Source organism: Portunus trituberculatus, chromosome 34 (genome assembly GCF_017591435.1).
Source record: "Portunus trituberculatus isolate SZX2019 chromosome 34, ASM1759143v1, whole genome shotgun sequence".
NCBI classification, from domain to species: domain Eukaryota; kingdom Metazoa; phylum Arthropoda; class Malacostraca; order Decapoda; family Portunidae; genus Portunus; species Portunus trituberculatus.
In genome coordinates, this window is record NC_059288.1 from 3,812,213 (window position 1) to 3,825,481 (window position 13,269).

General features: G+C 37.5%; 1 protein-coding gene across 1 annotated transcript in view; it reads left to right on the forward strand.

Annotated features, from left to right (window-relative positions):
- The window catches only part of LOC123512645 (transient receptor potential cation channel subfamily A member 1 homolog), a 79,933-nt gene extending 76,384 nt beyond the window's left edge, over window positions 1-3,549 (forward strand). The window contains 2 exon segments of the mRNA XM_045269102.1: window positions 1,122-1,365; window positions 2,407-3,549. Of these exon segments, the coding sequence (XP_045125037.1) occupies window positions 1,122-1,292 (171 nt within the window). The 3' untranslated portion in view covers window positions 1,293-1,365; window positions 2,407-3,549.
- The last annotated feature ends 9,720 nt before the right edge of the window (window positions 3,550-13,269 follow it).

The window sequence follows — 13,269 nt, forward strand, 5'->3', positions numbered from 1 at the left end:
CTCTTACTAAAAAAAAATAATAAATAAATAGAATAAAAAAAAATAATAAAAGAAAGAAAAAAGAAATTAGCCCTATCACCAAACAGCACCAACACACTTCTCATGACTACCTCCTTCCCCTGTCACCTCTCTACACACACCTTTGCCAGTGAACAATACCAACACTACCTCCTTCCCCCTGCCATTTCTCTACACACACACACCTGTGTCAGTGATTAACATAACTTTCAATTCCCCTCAAAAAGTTGGAGCTTAGCATAAGAGAACACAGCAAGTCATTTCAAGTGAGTTCCCAGTGTCTGAGTAAGTGTCTGCATCCGTTTCTCTCCCTCTCCGTCTCTCCCTGGCTTTTCTTTAGCTCCAGTTTACCTGTTTGCAGTTTGTTTCATTGCAGGGTTTTCATTTAGGCATGTGTTCTGTGTTGGCTTGTATCACTTTTTGTATTCATGGTCCACAGGGGAAGGGTAAAAAGGGAGGTGTGAATGATGGAGGCAGTGTGTGGTGGTTCAGAATGTGTTTGAAGGCTGTTGCTACCTCCTGCTGCCTGGATCCTTTTTTTTTTTTTTTTTTTTTTTTTTTTTTTTAGTGAAGTATGTTTGTATATGGGTGTGTGAGTGTATGCTTGGATTTATTCTCTATGTTTGAAATTATATCCCTATTTATTCTTTACCAGCTTACAAGGCTTCATCTCATGTACTGTAGAGTCTGGAAGGAATTTAATCTTGGTGTGAAGTTTTTAAAGTAAGCTTGTGGTCTTGCTGCAGTTTTTAGCAAGTAATATTTGATTTTGTTTAGGTATAAGGTTGGTTGCTGCTTCCCTTTCTGAGGCATGAAGTGGATGCTTATGATTTTATAGTGAAAACATTCTTGTGTGTCAAAAAAACAACTACATGGTGACCTCAGAGAAAAATAAAACCCACAATAACAAAGCATACTCTTCAGAAACCTTTTATAAGACACCCATGAGGCTTCAAAACACAGTAAAACCAATTTAGTACCTCTCAAAAAAAACAACTTACCACTAATGAATAAAAAACAACCCTACAAAAACAAATCACACTTTTTAGCCACACCTTTTATAAAAATACCCAAGAATCTTCACCTCTGCCCCCCATCCTCAGATGAGCGAGCAGGAGTCAATGAGGCAAGACCTGACGCAGCTGAAGGCCATGGTGGAAAGTTTACGCTCTCAGAACCAGCGCCTCCACTCCCTCCTGGTGGTGCTAACGTCCATGACCAAGGGTGACAGCAGCAGTGCTAAGGAGACTGACTTGGCCAAGCTCATGTGGTGAAAGATATGCAGCATCTCTCTTCTGTAATGGATGCTAGAATTGTGGGTTGTCTCTGCTTGACTTGATGGGAAAGGTTTGTGTTTATGTACATTATCATTATTTGTAGCATTTCTGAGGCAGAGTTCTTTAAGGTATGGGTAAGGACTCAAAATTAGTGTAGGCTCTGGTTCAGTGGCTTGCCATGTCATAAATGAATATGAACAATATATTAGAATGTGTGTGTCTGTGTGTTTCACTGTTTGATCTGCTGCAGTCTCTGACGAGACAGCCAGACGTTACCCTACGGAACGAGCTCAGAGCTCATTATTTCCGATCTTCGGATAGGCCTGAGACCAGGCACACACTACACACCGGGACAACAAGGTCACAACTCCTCGATTTACATCCCGTACCTACTCACTGCTAGGTGAACAGGGGCTACACGTGAAAGGAGACATACCCAAATATCTCCACCCGGCCGGGGAATCAAACCCCGGTCCTCTGGCTTGTGAAGCCAGCGCTCTAACCACTGAGCTACCGGGCGTGTGTGTGTGTGTGTGAATTAGTTTCCATATGAAAGATATAAAGGTACAATAGAAAAGATGTATTATGTCATGAAGGAAGTACTGTACTATATAAAGTTAAATTGGGTTGTTATAGAAAAGAGAATAGGTTGATGAGCACTCACTCTGGTCATATATTTTCTTCAGGCATGAAAAAATTTTGGCAAATTATAAAAAAAAAAATAGCCTTTCCTCACACCTATTGTATTTTTTGTCATATATATTGCCATTTCTTTTTTCAAGGAAAACAAACAGAATTGATTAGCTAATAACTGTTGAAGGAGATGCAGTTTGAATGTGGAGATAATTTTGAGCCAATCTGAGCAATCTTTACACTTCCTACAGCCACTCCCAGCCATTAAACTAGCTACAGATTGCAAGATCTTCTCTTTTAAATGCCCTTCTTTCTTGTATATGCTTGCAAAGATCTAATATGTTATATGTTTCTAGATCAGTGAAAAGACTAATTGACATCCAACTCAGAATGATCCAACTTGGTGACATGTTACTGTACTTTAGCTCTTATTTTCCCATAGTGTGTATTTAAAGCAAACTTTGTGTCCTCTTTGCAGGTCCCAGTGACAAGTGGCCTGACACTGACAAGATACAACACTCAGATATTTTCATAAGTTTTCACAGTTTGTAAGTACGTGCATCATGTAGGCAGCCTTGTAGAGTCTGTTAGAATAGCATTGTGGTTGGGTTAAGTATAGTACCACTAGCCCTAGTGTAGAACTAATGATAAACTGACAGTACATATACTCACACTCTACTCTCAGTCACTACACTAATCTAAACTAACCTAACCCTGCTGAACAATTATCATCCCATAGCTGGATTATGAAAGTGGTGTAATCCTTTCCTGTCTCATGCACTCCACCACATGTCTCATGCACTCCACCACAAGGCAAAACAGACTCTGGATGAAGGAAACTCAGGTACTTCCAGCCGTCCCATACCTTGCTTTGCCACACGATCAAATCCATCTCACTCATTCACAGGAAGTTAATAGACATGAATTAAGAAATATTTTACCACCAACTATATCATCACACACTATAAACACACACACACACACACACACATGAAAATGTTCATATATTTAAGGAAAAGTTGGGTAAAAGTAGATTTGGAGACAGGTTACTATGAGCCCTCCTAAAACCCTATACTATACAACTAGGTAAATACACACACAGCACTTCATTTGCAATATATGCTAGCAGTTGGACTTAAAAAAAAGGGAAATAAAGTTAGATTTCTCTTACTGACTGGACAAATGAAGCTCAGATAGTGTATTACAACTCACACACACACACACACACACACACACACACACACACACACACACACACACACACACACACACACACACACACACACACACATGGTCATTTCCTCCAGACAATTCTCAGGTCAGCTCATCTATGCAAATCTGAGTGTAGTGTCCATCTCCATATGAAGAGAAAGTCCTTAACATCATCTTCCATTTGTAACGTGTTAGGACGGATATATTTTCTGGTATATATATATATAATCCAAAGGTACATTATTAGTCTGTCTCCGCAATTCATGTTGATATTTCAAATTCTTTATCTAAGCATTGTTAACACAAGTAGAAATTATAAGACAAAGTGTAGCATATATATAAAGCATAATATAGAAATTCTCTCTCTCTCTCTCTCTCTCTCTCTCTCTCTCTCTCTCTCTCTCTCTCTCTCTCTCTCTCTCTCTCTCTCTCTCTCTCTCTCTCTCTCTCTCTCTCTCTCTCTCTCTCTCTCTCTCTCTCTCTCTCACTTCATCTTGGTATATCTCTGTTTTGTCTTGCATCTCTCTGTATCTGTCTCTCTCTCTCTCCAACATGGTTAATTTCTCTGTCACTTATGAGCCAAACATTACTTTAAAGAGATGCCAACTAAGCACTTCTGTACTCATAAGCCAGATAACTCCTGTAGATTACTCCCTATTATTAACACGTGTGCTTCCTGTAGTAGTGTTTACCCAACCAAGCAGCAGCTAAAGGTTAAGTAGTCTAGTTTTTGCAGGTGACTTGTGTCATTGCAGTTTTGGGGATAAACGTAAACATTCTCAGATTCAAACCAGCAATCTGACCAGTTATATTCTTCCTGGCTGAATGTTGAGTGAGTTGTAAGATGCCAGGTATTTAGCATTTATCAAGGTGGGTATTGTGTGCTGTTCGCTTAGGGTCTTGTATGTTCTTAGCGCTGATGTGTCATATGTCAGGCCATTGTACAATTCCGGAGGTGAATAGACTTGGGTGTTTTGTATGTTAAGTCTGTATGGTTTGTGTTTTTTTAATGTTTTTTGTTCTACAGAAGGACATTTGGTGTATTTCTTAGGTAAATGTTTAAAAATGTGAGGATTTAGGAATGAGTTGATGTGAGTATTGTAAATTAAGTTTAAGAATACCATTACAGCTTCATATAATTTGCATTCTATCTTGATTTTGGATCTGTAAGGAAAATAATTATTTAATACTTGGATAAATTGGAAAATTTATATCTTTAGGAACATTTATAATGTGAGTTTAAGATTTCCATTACACGTCTTCTTAATTTCCATTTCATCTTAATTCTGAATCCATAGAGAAAGACATTGAGATTAGTTAGAAACAGTTTTAAGAACGAAGCAGTTCCACCTTTAGCAAAGAGTTCACACAAATGTTTAAGCTGCATGCAAGTTTAAGAAGTTTAAGAATTGCATTGTAGACTTGCATTTTTTTTTTTTTTTTTTTTTTTTTGGCAAGGCCTATAGCGCCTGTAGGCACACTTGAAGAGTGTATGGGAAGCGCTGTTCAGCTTCCGCCCATTAGTGGCACAGGCAATTTTATTTATAGTGGTACCCATATTAGGGCCCATATCACCACCCAAGCTCATCTTGAGAGTAACCACCTAGAATCTGGGTATCATGGTGATATGTAGTTAACTTTAAACCACTTGACAAATGGCAAAGTGTTTTAAGGCTGTACGTGGTGGGATTCGAACCTACGCGTGGACGTCTGCCCGATCCCACGCTCACCACCTTTACCCACTATGCCACCGCCTCCCTATACCAACTTTCAACACTGTGTCTTAGAATATGCTCTTGTATCCTTAACATTGCCGCCTCACCCTCTCTGTGTTACCCAGAGGTATGAAGGAGGCTGAAGATAATATTGTACATTGTATATAATATTTGTGACTCTGCTTCAAACCTCCATGTCAGGGGTGCAGATCCAGCCAGTGCCTCTCATGGGTGTATATTTGCCCCCCATTGAGATCCATTAGTGTTTCTGTGATGATCTGAAAAAGGTATGACTCTTTACAGAACATCACAGAACTCTTTTAAAGCTCATCATGGCAGAATTTCTAACCTGTTTTTTAATGAGGTGACCATCCCAGCCTCATTTCTCTCTGTCATCGTCTAACTCTTTCCTCCCATCATCCCTCTGACAAACTCCTTTCAAGCTCATAATGCCAGAATCTTTACCTTGTTTTTATTGAGGTGACCATCCCAGCCTCATTTCTCCGTCATCGTGTAACTCTTTCCTCCCTTCATCTCTCGGTGCCCAAGTGTACTTCTTGTAATGTAACTTTTATATCTGAACTAATAGTGAATTCAAGTACAATCCAACCATCCAAACCTTTCAGAATAAGGTGATAGGGAATTGGTTATCTAGTGTAGCATTTACCATTCTAATGTAAGCATTCACTATCTTAGCCACAAAGGATGATGGCTATATAATTCACAAGGTAACCATTTAACACTTAGTTGGATAAGATGATGATGATAACTCTGAATATATACAAATAAATGCCTTAAGTGTAGATTTCTTAAAGAATGCATGTAGTTTTTTAAAGGCAGATGAGGTGAGGACAACTGAATCATACACTCACTTGCCACACGTAAACATTCCTGCAAACACGCACAACTTTTGAAGTCAATGAGGATAATGGCAGTGGAGCAAATATACGTATAAATGTCATAAGTATACATTCATAAAAATACGCACAACTTTTAAGGCAATGGAGCCAATGGAAGTGAACTACATACTTACAATTCCTGTAAGTGCACACAATTCATGAGGTTAAATAGCAGTAGAATTTTTTATAGGTATATCAGTGAGCAGGTATATTTAATGAACAACAATTACAGTTAATCCTACCACTTATGATTGAATATTTTTTGCTCAGATCAAAGAGGAGGTTGCACTATTAACAGCTAAGCCAGAAAACAAGTAGAGACACGTAGAAACAAGTAGACACTAAATAGAAAGGTTGTGCATGCATTCAGTTGTAGATCTATAGAAACTAATATGACTGGAGGATCTCAAACATGCTGTAGACAAGAGACATTTAGAGTAAGTATGCAGTGTACACTAATAGATCTGAGGAGGTGAAGAGTTCATGCAAAAATGACTGAAAGCTCTTGGAAACTTAACATATATGTGTGGTATTAAGACATGGCCAGCATCACTGACTTGATAACTATTAATTTTATTGAATATAGTAATAAATTAATCATATTAATTATAATGATATAGAAAAGACACAACCAACAGTGGCTTGGTATAATGATATTGATAGCTTAGTGTAGATTTATAGATTTACTGAGGAGAGGAAATATTAAGCTCAAGTGACTCAAAACTCTTGAAGACATGACATCTTGCATGGTGTGAACCTAAGAATGAAAATGTATAATAACAACATGTATATAGTAATAATGGGGAAAAGATACAACCAACTCCAGTGACTTAGAATAAGATGGTGTTGATTAACAGTCACTAAAGAGACAATTACAAACATGATTCCTTAATGACACAGTATTCTCGAGTCACCTTTAGAGTGAACTGTGACTTTGAGTAGCCTTAAGTAAGTGGCCTCAGATACTTAAATACTTCAATCAGGACATAGAACCAGCCATTTTCTCCCATGTGGTCTTGGCCTTTCCTCTCCCTCGCAGTTGACCACATTTCTTGCTCCTCTTATGATAGACTTAAGTACTTTTAAGATCACAGTGAAACCTTTATACTTTCTCATTTATTATTATTGCACTCATCTTTGCTTACTTTTAAGGTTATTTGATATTGCCACTCTAAACAGACATTATTATTGATTTTTACTTAGTACTTTTTATACACTTATTGATGTACAACGATTGTAATCACCAGCATTTTACTTCATGTGTAGTAATGTGTGCCAAATGTGCCGTACTCAGAAGGCATTATAGCATAGTAGATATATTTAAGGAAGTGTGTGGCCAGATGTGCAATGCCTAGGCTCCTGCTGGGGTGGTCTATGAGACTGTCCCTTCCCACCAGGGGCCAACAGGGCTGAGAGTAAGAACGATGTGTATGTGTTTGGTGCTCTTGCTGGGCTACTCTGTGTGGGGATTGCCAGCCTGGTAGATAGATAGACATATATTAAGATGAAACTATTAAGTGGGGGAAAGGTGGTAAGGAATCTCAGGCTTAAGTAAGAGGGATAGATGTAAGGTAGACAAGATGCATAAGATTAGTAACAACCATATTTTTAAATCTTAAGAACCTCGAGGTAAAGTTGTTTGGGCTTTTTCAAGTGATTTCATGATTGTAATGACAGCTAAGCAGGTTCTAGTATAAGTTATTACAAGTTATAAGGTATTTCTAGTGTTTTCGTGATGTGTTTCTCATGATTTTAGTGAGTTTAGGCTTTCAGAAGTTTTTTTTTTTTTATGATTCTAGTGACCATTTAACATTTATGATTCTAATGATAGTTTGATAGAGATGATAGGCAACCTTAGATATATACAAGAACTCCCATATGTAAACCTAATGGATTTTTATGGCAACTTTCCTGAGACATATTTTCACCATTCAGTGTTTATTCTCTAGTGTAAGACATCATAGATCTGCTTCAGCCTGGATTTTAAACAACCTTTTTCCACACATGAGTTTTATCTTGGGTAAGGAAGAGAATAGAGATGCTGCTTGTTCAATAGAATGATGGATGATACTTATTATATTGACCGTGCAATGGACTCAGTGAATAAAACCTCTCCAAGATGCTGATTCTTTATTTCACATTGCCTCCAGTCATGTTTGTGGGTAATGCGCATTCTGGCTAGTATTAGTAGTGGTACATTGTGTCCAGTTATGTTTGCGGGTAGTGTGCATGCTGGGTAATAGTGGTGGTGATAATGACCCATACACACCCACACACAGCCATAAGTACTCAAAAAACACTTTTAAATACCGAAAATACTCGTAAACAAATTCAAAACAATTTTAAACACATAAAGAACATGCCTGGATACACACACACACACACACACACACACACACACACACACATGCACAAAATTGAAGTGTGATCATATTACTGACAGTTTTCAAGCAGCACTAAGCACCAAGCATCAAGCACCAAGTGGGAAAACAGCAGTGCAAGCCTTGTCCACAACCCTCCACACTGCCTTATCTTCGTCTGTTAATGGTATTTAAAAGGCCATTCACTTATTTTTAGCTTTTCTTTACATATGAGAGTGAAAACGGTACGCAAATATTAAAAAGGTAATAGGTATAACGACCATTATAGAAGCAGTTAAGGCGTCGATATTAGCAGTTGATATTTCCTTCCTTCACTTACCGTAAGCCAAACATGTTTCAGAATGCATCCACAAGTCTACCATTTCATATTCCGTGGTAAAAAAAAATTCCCTATACGGGTTAATTTTGGTGTGATGAGATAATGCAACATATGGAGGCCTAACCACCGCCCTGATATAGCCTCCCATCCGCGGTCTCCAAGCAATCACCCTCCCCCCGGCAGCCTGCTGGGTCAAATACTTTTTTTCAAATATTTCCTAACGATAATATTACGCTTCCATGGTATGTTTTTTATGGCTTCTATAAATGTTTCGTTGTGTTTGAAGTGTTTTCCGCGCCTGTGTTGGGTGAATATGTAGCTTTTAGGGGTATTCAATGGCGTATGTTAAAGGCTTTTTAACGGTCAAAATTTCAATTTCCATTTTGATTTTTTTTTTTTTATTTGAAGCTATAAGTGAGCCTTTATAGTATCTAAGAATCGTCTATGCTCTTTTAAATGTAAAATCAGTCTATTGAGTAAAATATGTGGAATTTGAAATGGTATTTGGTGCTGTTAAACAAATGTCTTATTTTTCTTTATTTTATTTGCTCACGTTTCTGTTGCTCTGTCTAACTTGCTGTAGAATGCCTTAAAGATAGCTCAGACTCCGTGAAATATTCACCAAGTGAATATGGCTTGACTTTCCAGGACGTTTTAGGAAAGTTATTGATGAAAACGTTTTATACTTTTAATATAATTAATTTAGACATTTTATAAAAACTAGTTGAGCTGGAGATTTTTTGATATTTTGAAAACAAGTTTAACTATTTATCACGTCATAAAATGTCTTACATTCGGCTGTGGCTTCGTTTTTTCTAAAAGTCATTTTTTAAATCAAATTATTTACGTAATTTAGCCGAGTCACCCCCATTCCCGTTCTCTCTGATTACCACAGCCCAGGTAGTGATTCATTATAGCCCCAGGCATGCGCCTCTTTTCCAACACCCCAGTTCGTCAATATTTTGCCTAATATCTAGTGATTTCTACGTGTTTTCATGTGTTTCTAGGTTCAGGTGTGTATATATTGGTAGCAGAAGGAGGAAGAAAGGAGAAACAAAGGAGGATAAGGAGGATGGAAGGAGAAAGGGAGGATGAAGATGAGGAGCAGTCAAGTTACAATACTTAAGTTACCCTCCATTTCCTCAATATATTGTCTAACATCTAGTATTTTGATGTGTTTCTAGGCTCAGGCGTGTACACACGATGAAAGCAATAGAAGGATGAAGAAAGAGAAACAATGGAGGAGGATGAAGAAGAAATGAAAAATAGAGGCGTAATAGGAGAAGGAGCCAAGGTGTAATATTTAGGTAAGTGGTCCTTTTAATCTTAACGTTCTTTATAATGCATACTGTTGGTTTTGGGATATATTTGGGGTGTTTCAAGTGTGTTCAGTAGTGTTGTAGGGTGTTATGAGTATGTTTTTTGGTGCTCAGATTCCGTGAAATGTGGTAAAATATTCGTCAAGTGAAAATGGCTTGACTTTCCAGGGCGTTTTAGGTAACTTATTGATGAAAATGTTTTATACTTTTGATATAATTAATTTAGATTTTTTAAAGCTAGTTGAGGTGGAGATATTTTAATATTTTGAAAATAGATTTAAATGTTTATCACATCATAAAAATTCATGCATTCGGCCATGGCTGCGTTTTTTCTAAAATTCATTTTTGAAATAAAATTATTTACGTAATTTAGCCGAATCACCCACGCTCCCGTTTTCTCTGATAACCACAGCCCAGGTGGTGTCTCATTATAGCCCCAGGCTGGCACCTCTTTTCCAACACCCCCAGTTCGTTAATATTTTGCCTAATATCTAGTGATTTCTACGTGTTTTCATGTGTTTCCAGATTCAGGTGTGTATATATTGGTAGCAGAAGGAGGAAGAAAGGAGAAACAAAGGAAGATAAGGTGGATGGAAGGAGAAAGGGAGGATGAAGATGAGGAGCAGCCAAGTCACAATACTTAAGTCACTCTCCATTTCACCAATATCTTGTCTAATATCTAGTATTATGATGTGTTTCTAGGGTCAGGCGTGTAGATAAAAGCAATAGAAGGATGAAGAAAGAGAAACAATGGAGGAGGATGAAGAAGAAATGAAAAATAGAGGCGTAATAGGAGAAGGAGCCAAGGTGTAATATTTAGGTAAGTGGCCCTTTTAATCTTAACGTTCTTTATAATGCATACTGTTGGTTTTGGGATATATTTGGGGTGTTTCAAATGTGTTCAGTAGTGTTGTAGGGTGCTATGAGTATGTTTTCGGTGCTTAGACTCCGTGAAATGTGGTAAAATACTCGCCAATTGAAAATGGCTTGACTTTCCAGGACGTTTTAAGAAACTTATTGATGAAAATGTTTTATACTTTTAATGTAATTAATTTACATTTTTTTTTTTTAGACCAGTTGAGGTGGAGATATTTTAATATTTTGAAAATTAGTTTAAATGTTTATCACATCATAAAAATTCATGCATTCGGCCATGGCTGCGTTTTTTCTTAAAGTCATTTTTTAAATCAATTATTTACGTAATTTAGTCGAGTCACCCACGCTCACGTTCTCTCTGATGACCACAGCCCAGGTGGTGACTCATTTTAGCCCCAGGCTGGCGCCTCTTTTCCAACACCCGCAGTTCGTTAATATTTTGCCTAATATGTAGTGTTTTCTAAGTGTTTTTATGTGTTTCTAGGTTCAGGTGTGTATATATTGGTAGCAGAAGGAGGAAGAAAGGAGAAATAAAGGAGGATAAGGAGGAAAGAAAGAGAAAGGGAGGAGGAAGATGAGGGACAGCTAAGCCACAATACTTAAGTCACCCTTCATTTCCATAATATTTTGTCTAACATCTAGTGTTTTGATGTGTTTATAGGCTCAGGCGTGTAGACGGAAGCAATAGAAGGAAGACGAAGGAGAAACAATGGAGGAAGATGAAGAAGAAATGAGTAATAGAAGCGGAATAGGAGAAGAAGCCGAGGTGTAATATTTAGGTAAGTGGCCCTTTTAATCTTAACGTTCTTTATAATGCATACTGTTGGTTTTGGGATATATTTGGGGTGTTTCAAGTGTGTTCAGTAGTGCTGCAGGGTGTTGTGAGTATGTTTTGGTGCATTTTGTGTGTTTTCAGTGTGTTTTAGGCCTTTTAGGTATATTTTACGTTCCTTGAGTATGTGGATTGAGATGTTTTACTATTTGCATGTTTTGAGTGTGCTGGGACCATTTTGATTGATTTTTTTTTTTTTTTTTTTTTTTTGAGTGTTTTAAGCTGTGTGGATGTGTGTTAGGAGTCTTTTGGATGTGTGTGGGGATGATTTGGGTATATATTGGGTGTTAATTTCTAGTGCGTTTTAGGTGTGTTTGGGGGCATTTTGAGGGGTTGCATGGCTTTTTGACTGTGATAGGGGATGCTATTGAGTGTTGTAAGTGGTCTGGGTGTGTGGGGGTGATTTTGGTTTATATTGGATGTTTCTAGTGAGTTTCAGGTGTCTTGATGTATTTTGTTGCATGGTGTTTTGAGTGTGTTAATTTGTGTTAGTTTTGAGTGTTTTAAATGGTTTGGGTGTGTGGTGGCGAGTGATTTTGGCGTATAGTGGTGTTTCTAGAGAGTGTTGTGTGTGCTTTGGTGCCTTTTGAGGTGTTGTTTGGCTTTATGAGTGTGTTTTTGTTAGATTTGAGTGTTGTAAGTGGCTTCTGTGTGTATTTAGGTGGTTCGGATGATTTTGGCGAATACTGGGTGTTTCTACAGTGAGTTTTAGGTGTATTTGTGGACATTTTGAGATGTTGTGTGGTGAAAATTTGAGTGTTTTGGGTTAGTTTTGATCGAGTGTTTTAAGTGGTTTGGGTGTGCACCAATATATATATATATATATATATATATATATATATATATATATATATATATATATATATATATATATATATATATATATATATATACATATATATAATATAACCTCGATAGGATATCTACCAATCAGAGCACAAAAAAATTATGGTGATATGGCAACACTAAATCGGTGCCTGCTATTGGCCAATGACCAGTATGAACGAACTTTTTATATATTATTCGTGCAATTTCTTTGAATAATAGATACAAGCCTGCCTGTAGTACACATGATTGTACAATATTATACTCTACATCGTTCATCTGATACTGGCATTTGCAAGGATTCCTAAATAATATTAATGATATATATATTTTTTTTATAAATAAGCGCTATATAGTATACTATTTATGATTTGTAACTCGTGCGTATATCCCACCTGTATTCATGTGGAACCGGTAAAGAGGAACCGGTTCCTGCCCAGCTCTATTGTGGACCCGATTGGCTTTAGTACTAATCGCTTAGGGACCATTTGACTATAAACCCAACAACAACAACTAGGTAACAACAACCGTCTCTCATCCACTCCACAGGTGCGGGATGAGGGGAAGCTGAGGGAGCAGGAGGACAACATTCTGAGGCGCAACGTGGAGAGACATGAGGGACAAGATAAGGACACTGACTGCGTCACTGCAGAGAGAGAGAGAGAGAGAGAGAGAGATGATTAAATAGAATACCTTTTATTTCATTCTCACTTTCTTTAATCTCAGCTAAAAGATTACCAACTAACCATCATACACATATTATAACAATTCAACCGGCAGTCTGCTGCGTTCCTTTCTTGGACAGTGAGACGGAAGGGATCTCAGCGAGTTTTGCTTTAAGAATAAATTATAGCCTTTTACATTCATTATTTGCAAATTTGAAGAAATTTTCTTTGTATTTGAGAAAAAATTTTCGGTGTTATAAAGAAATCTTACAAAACAATGGTTAGAGCCGCTGACAGT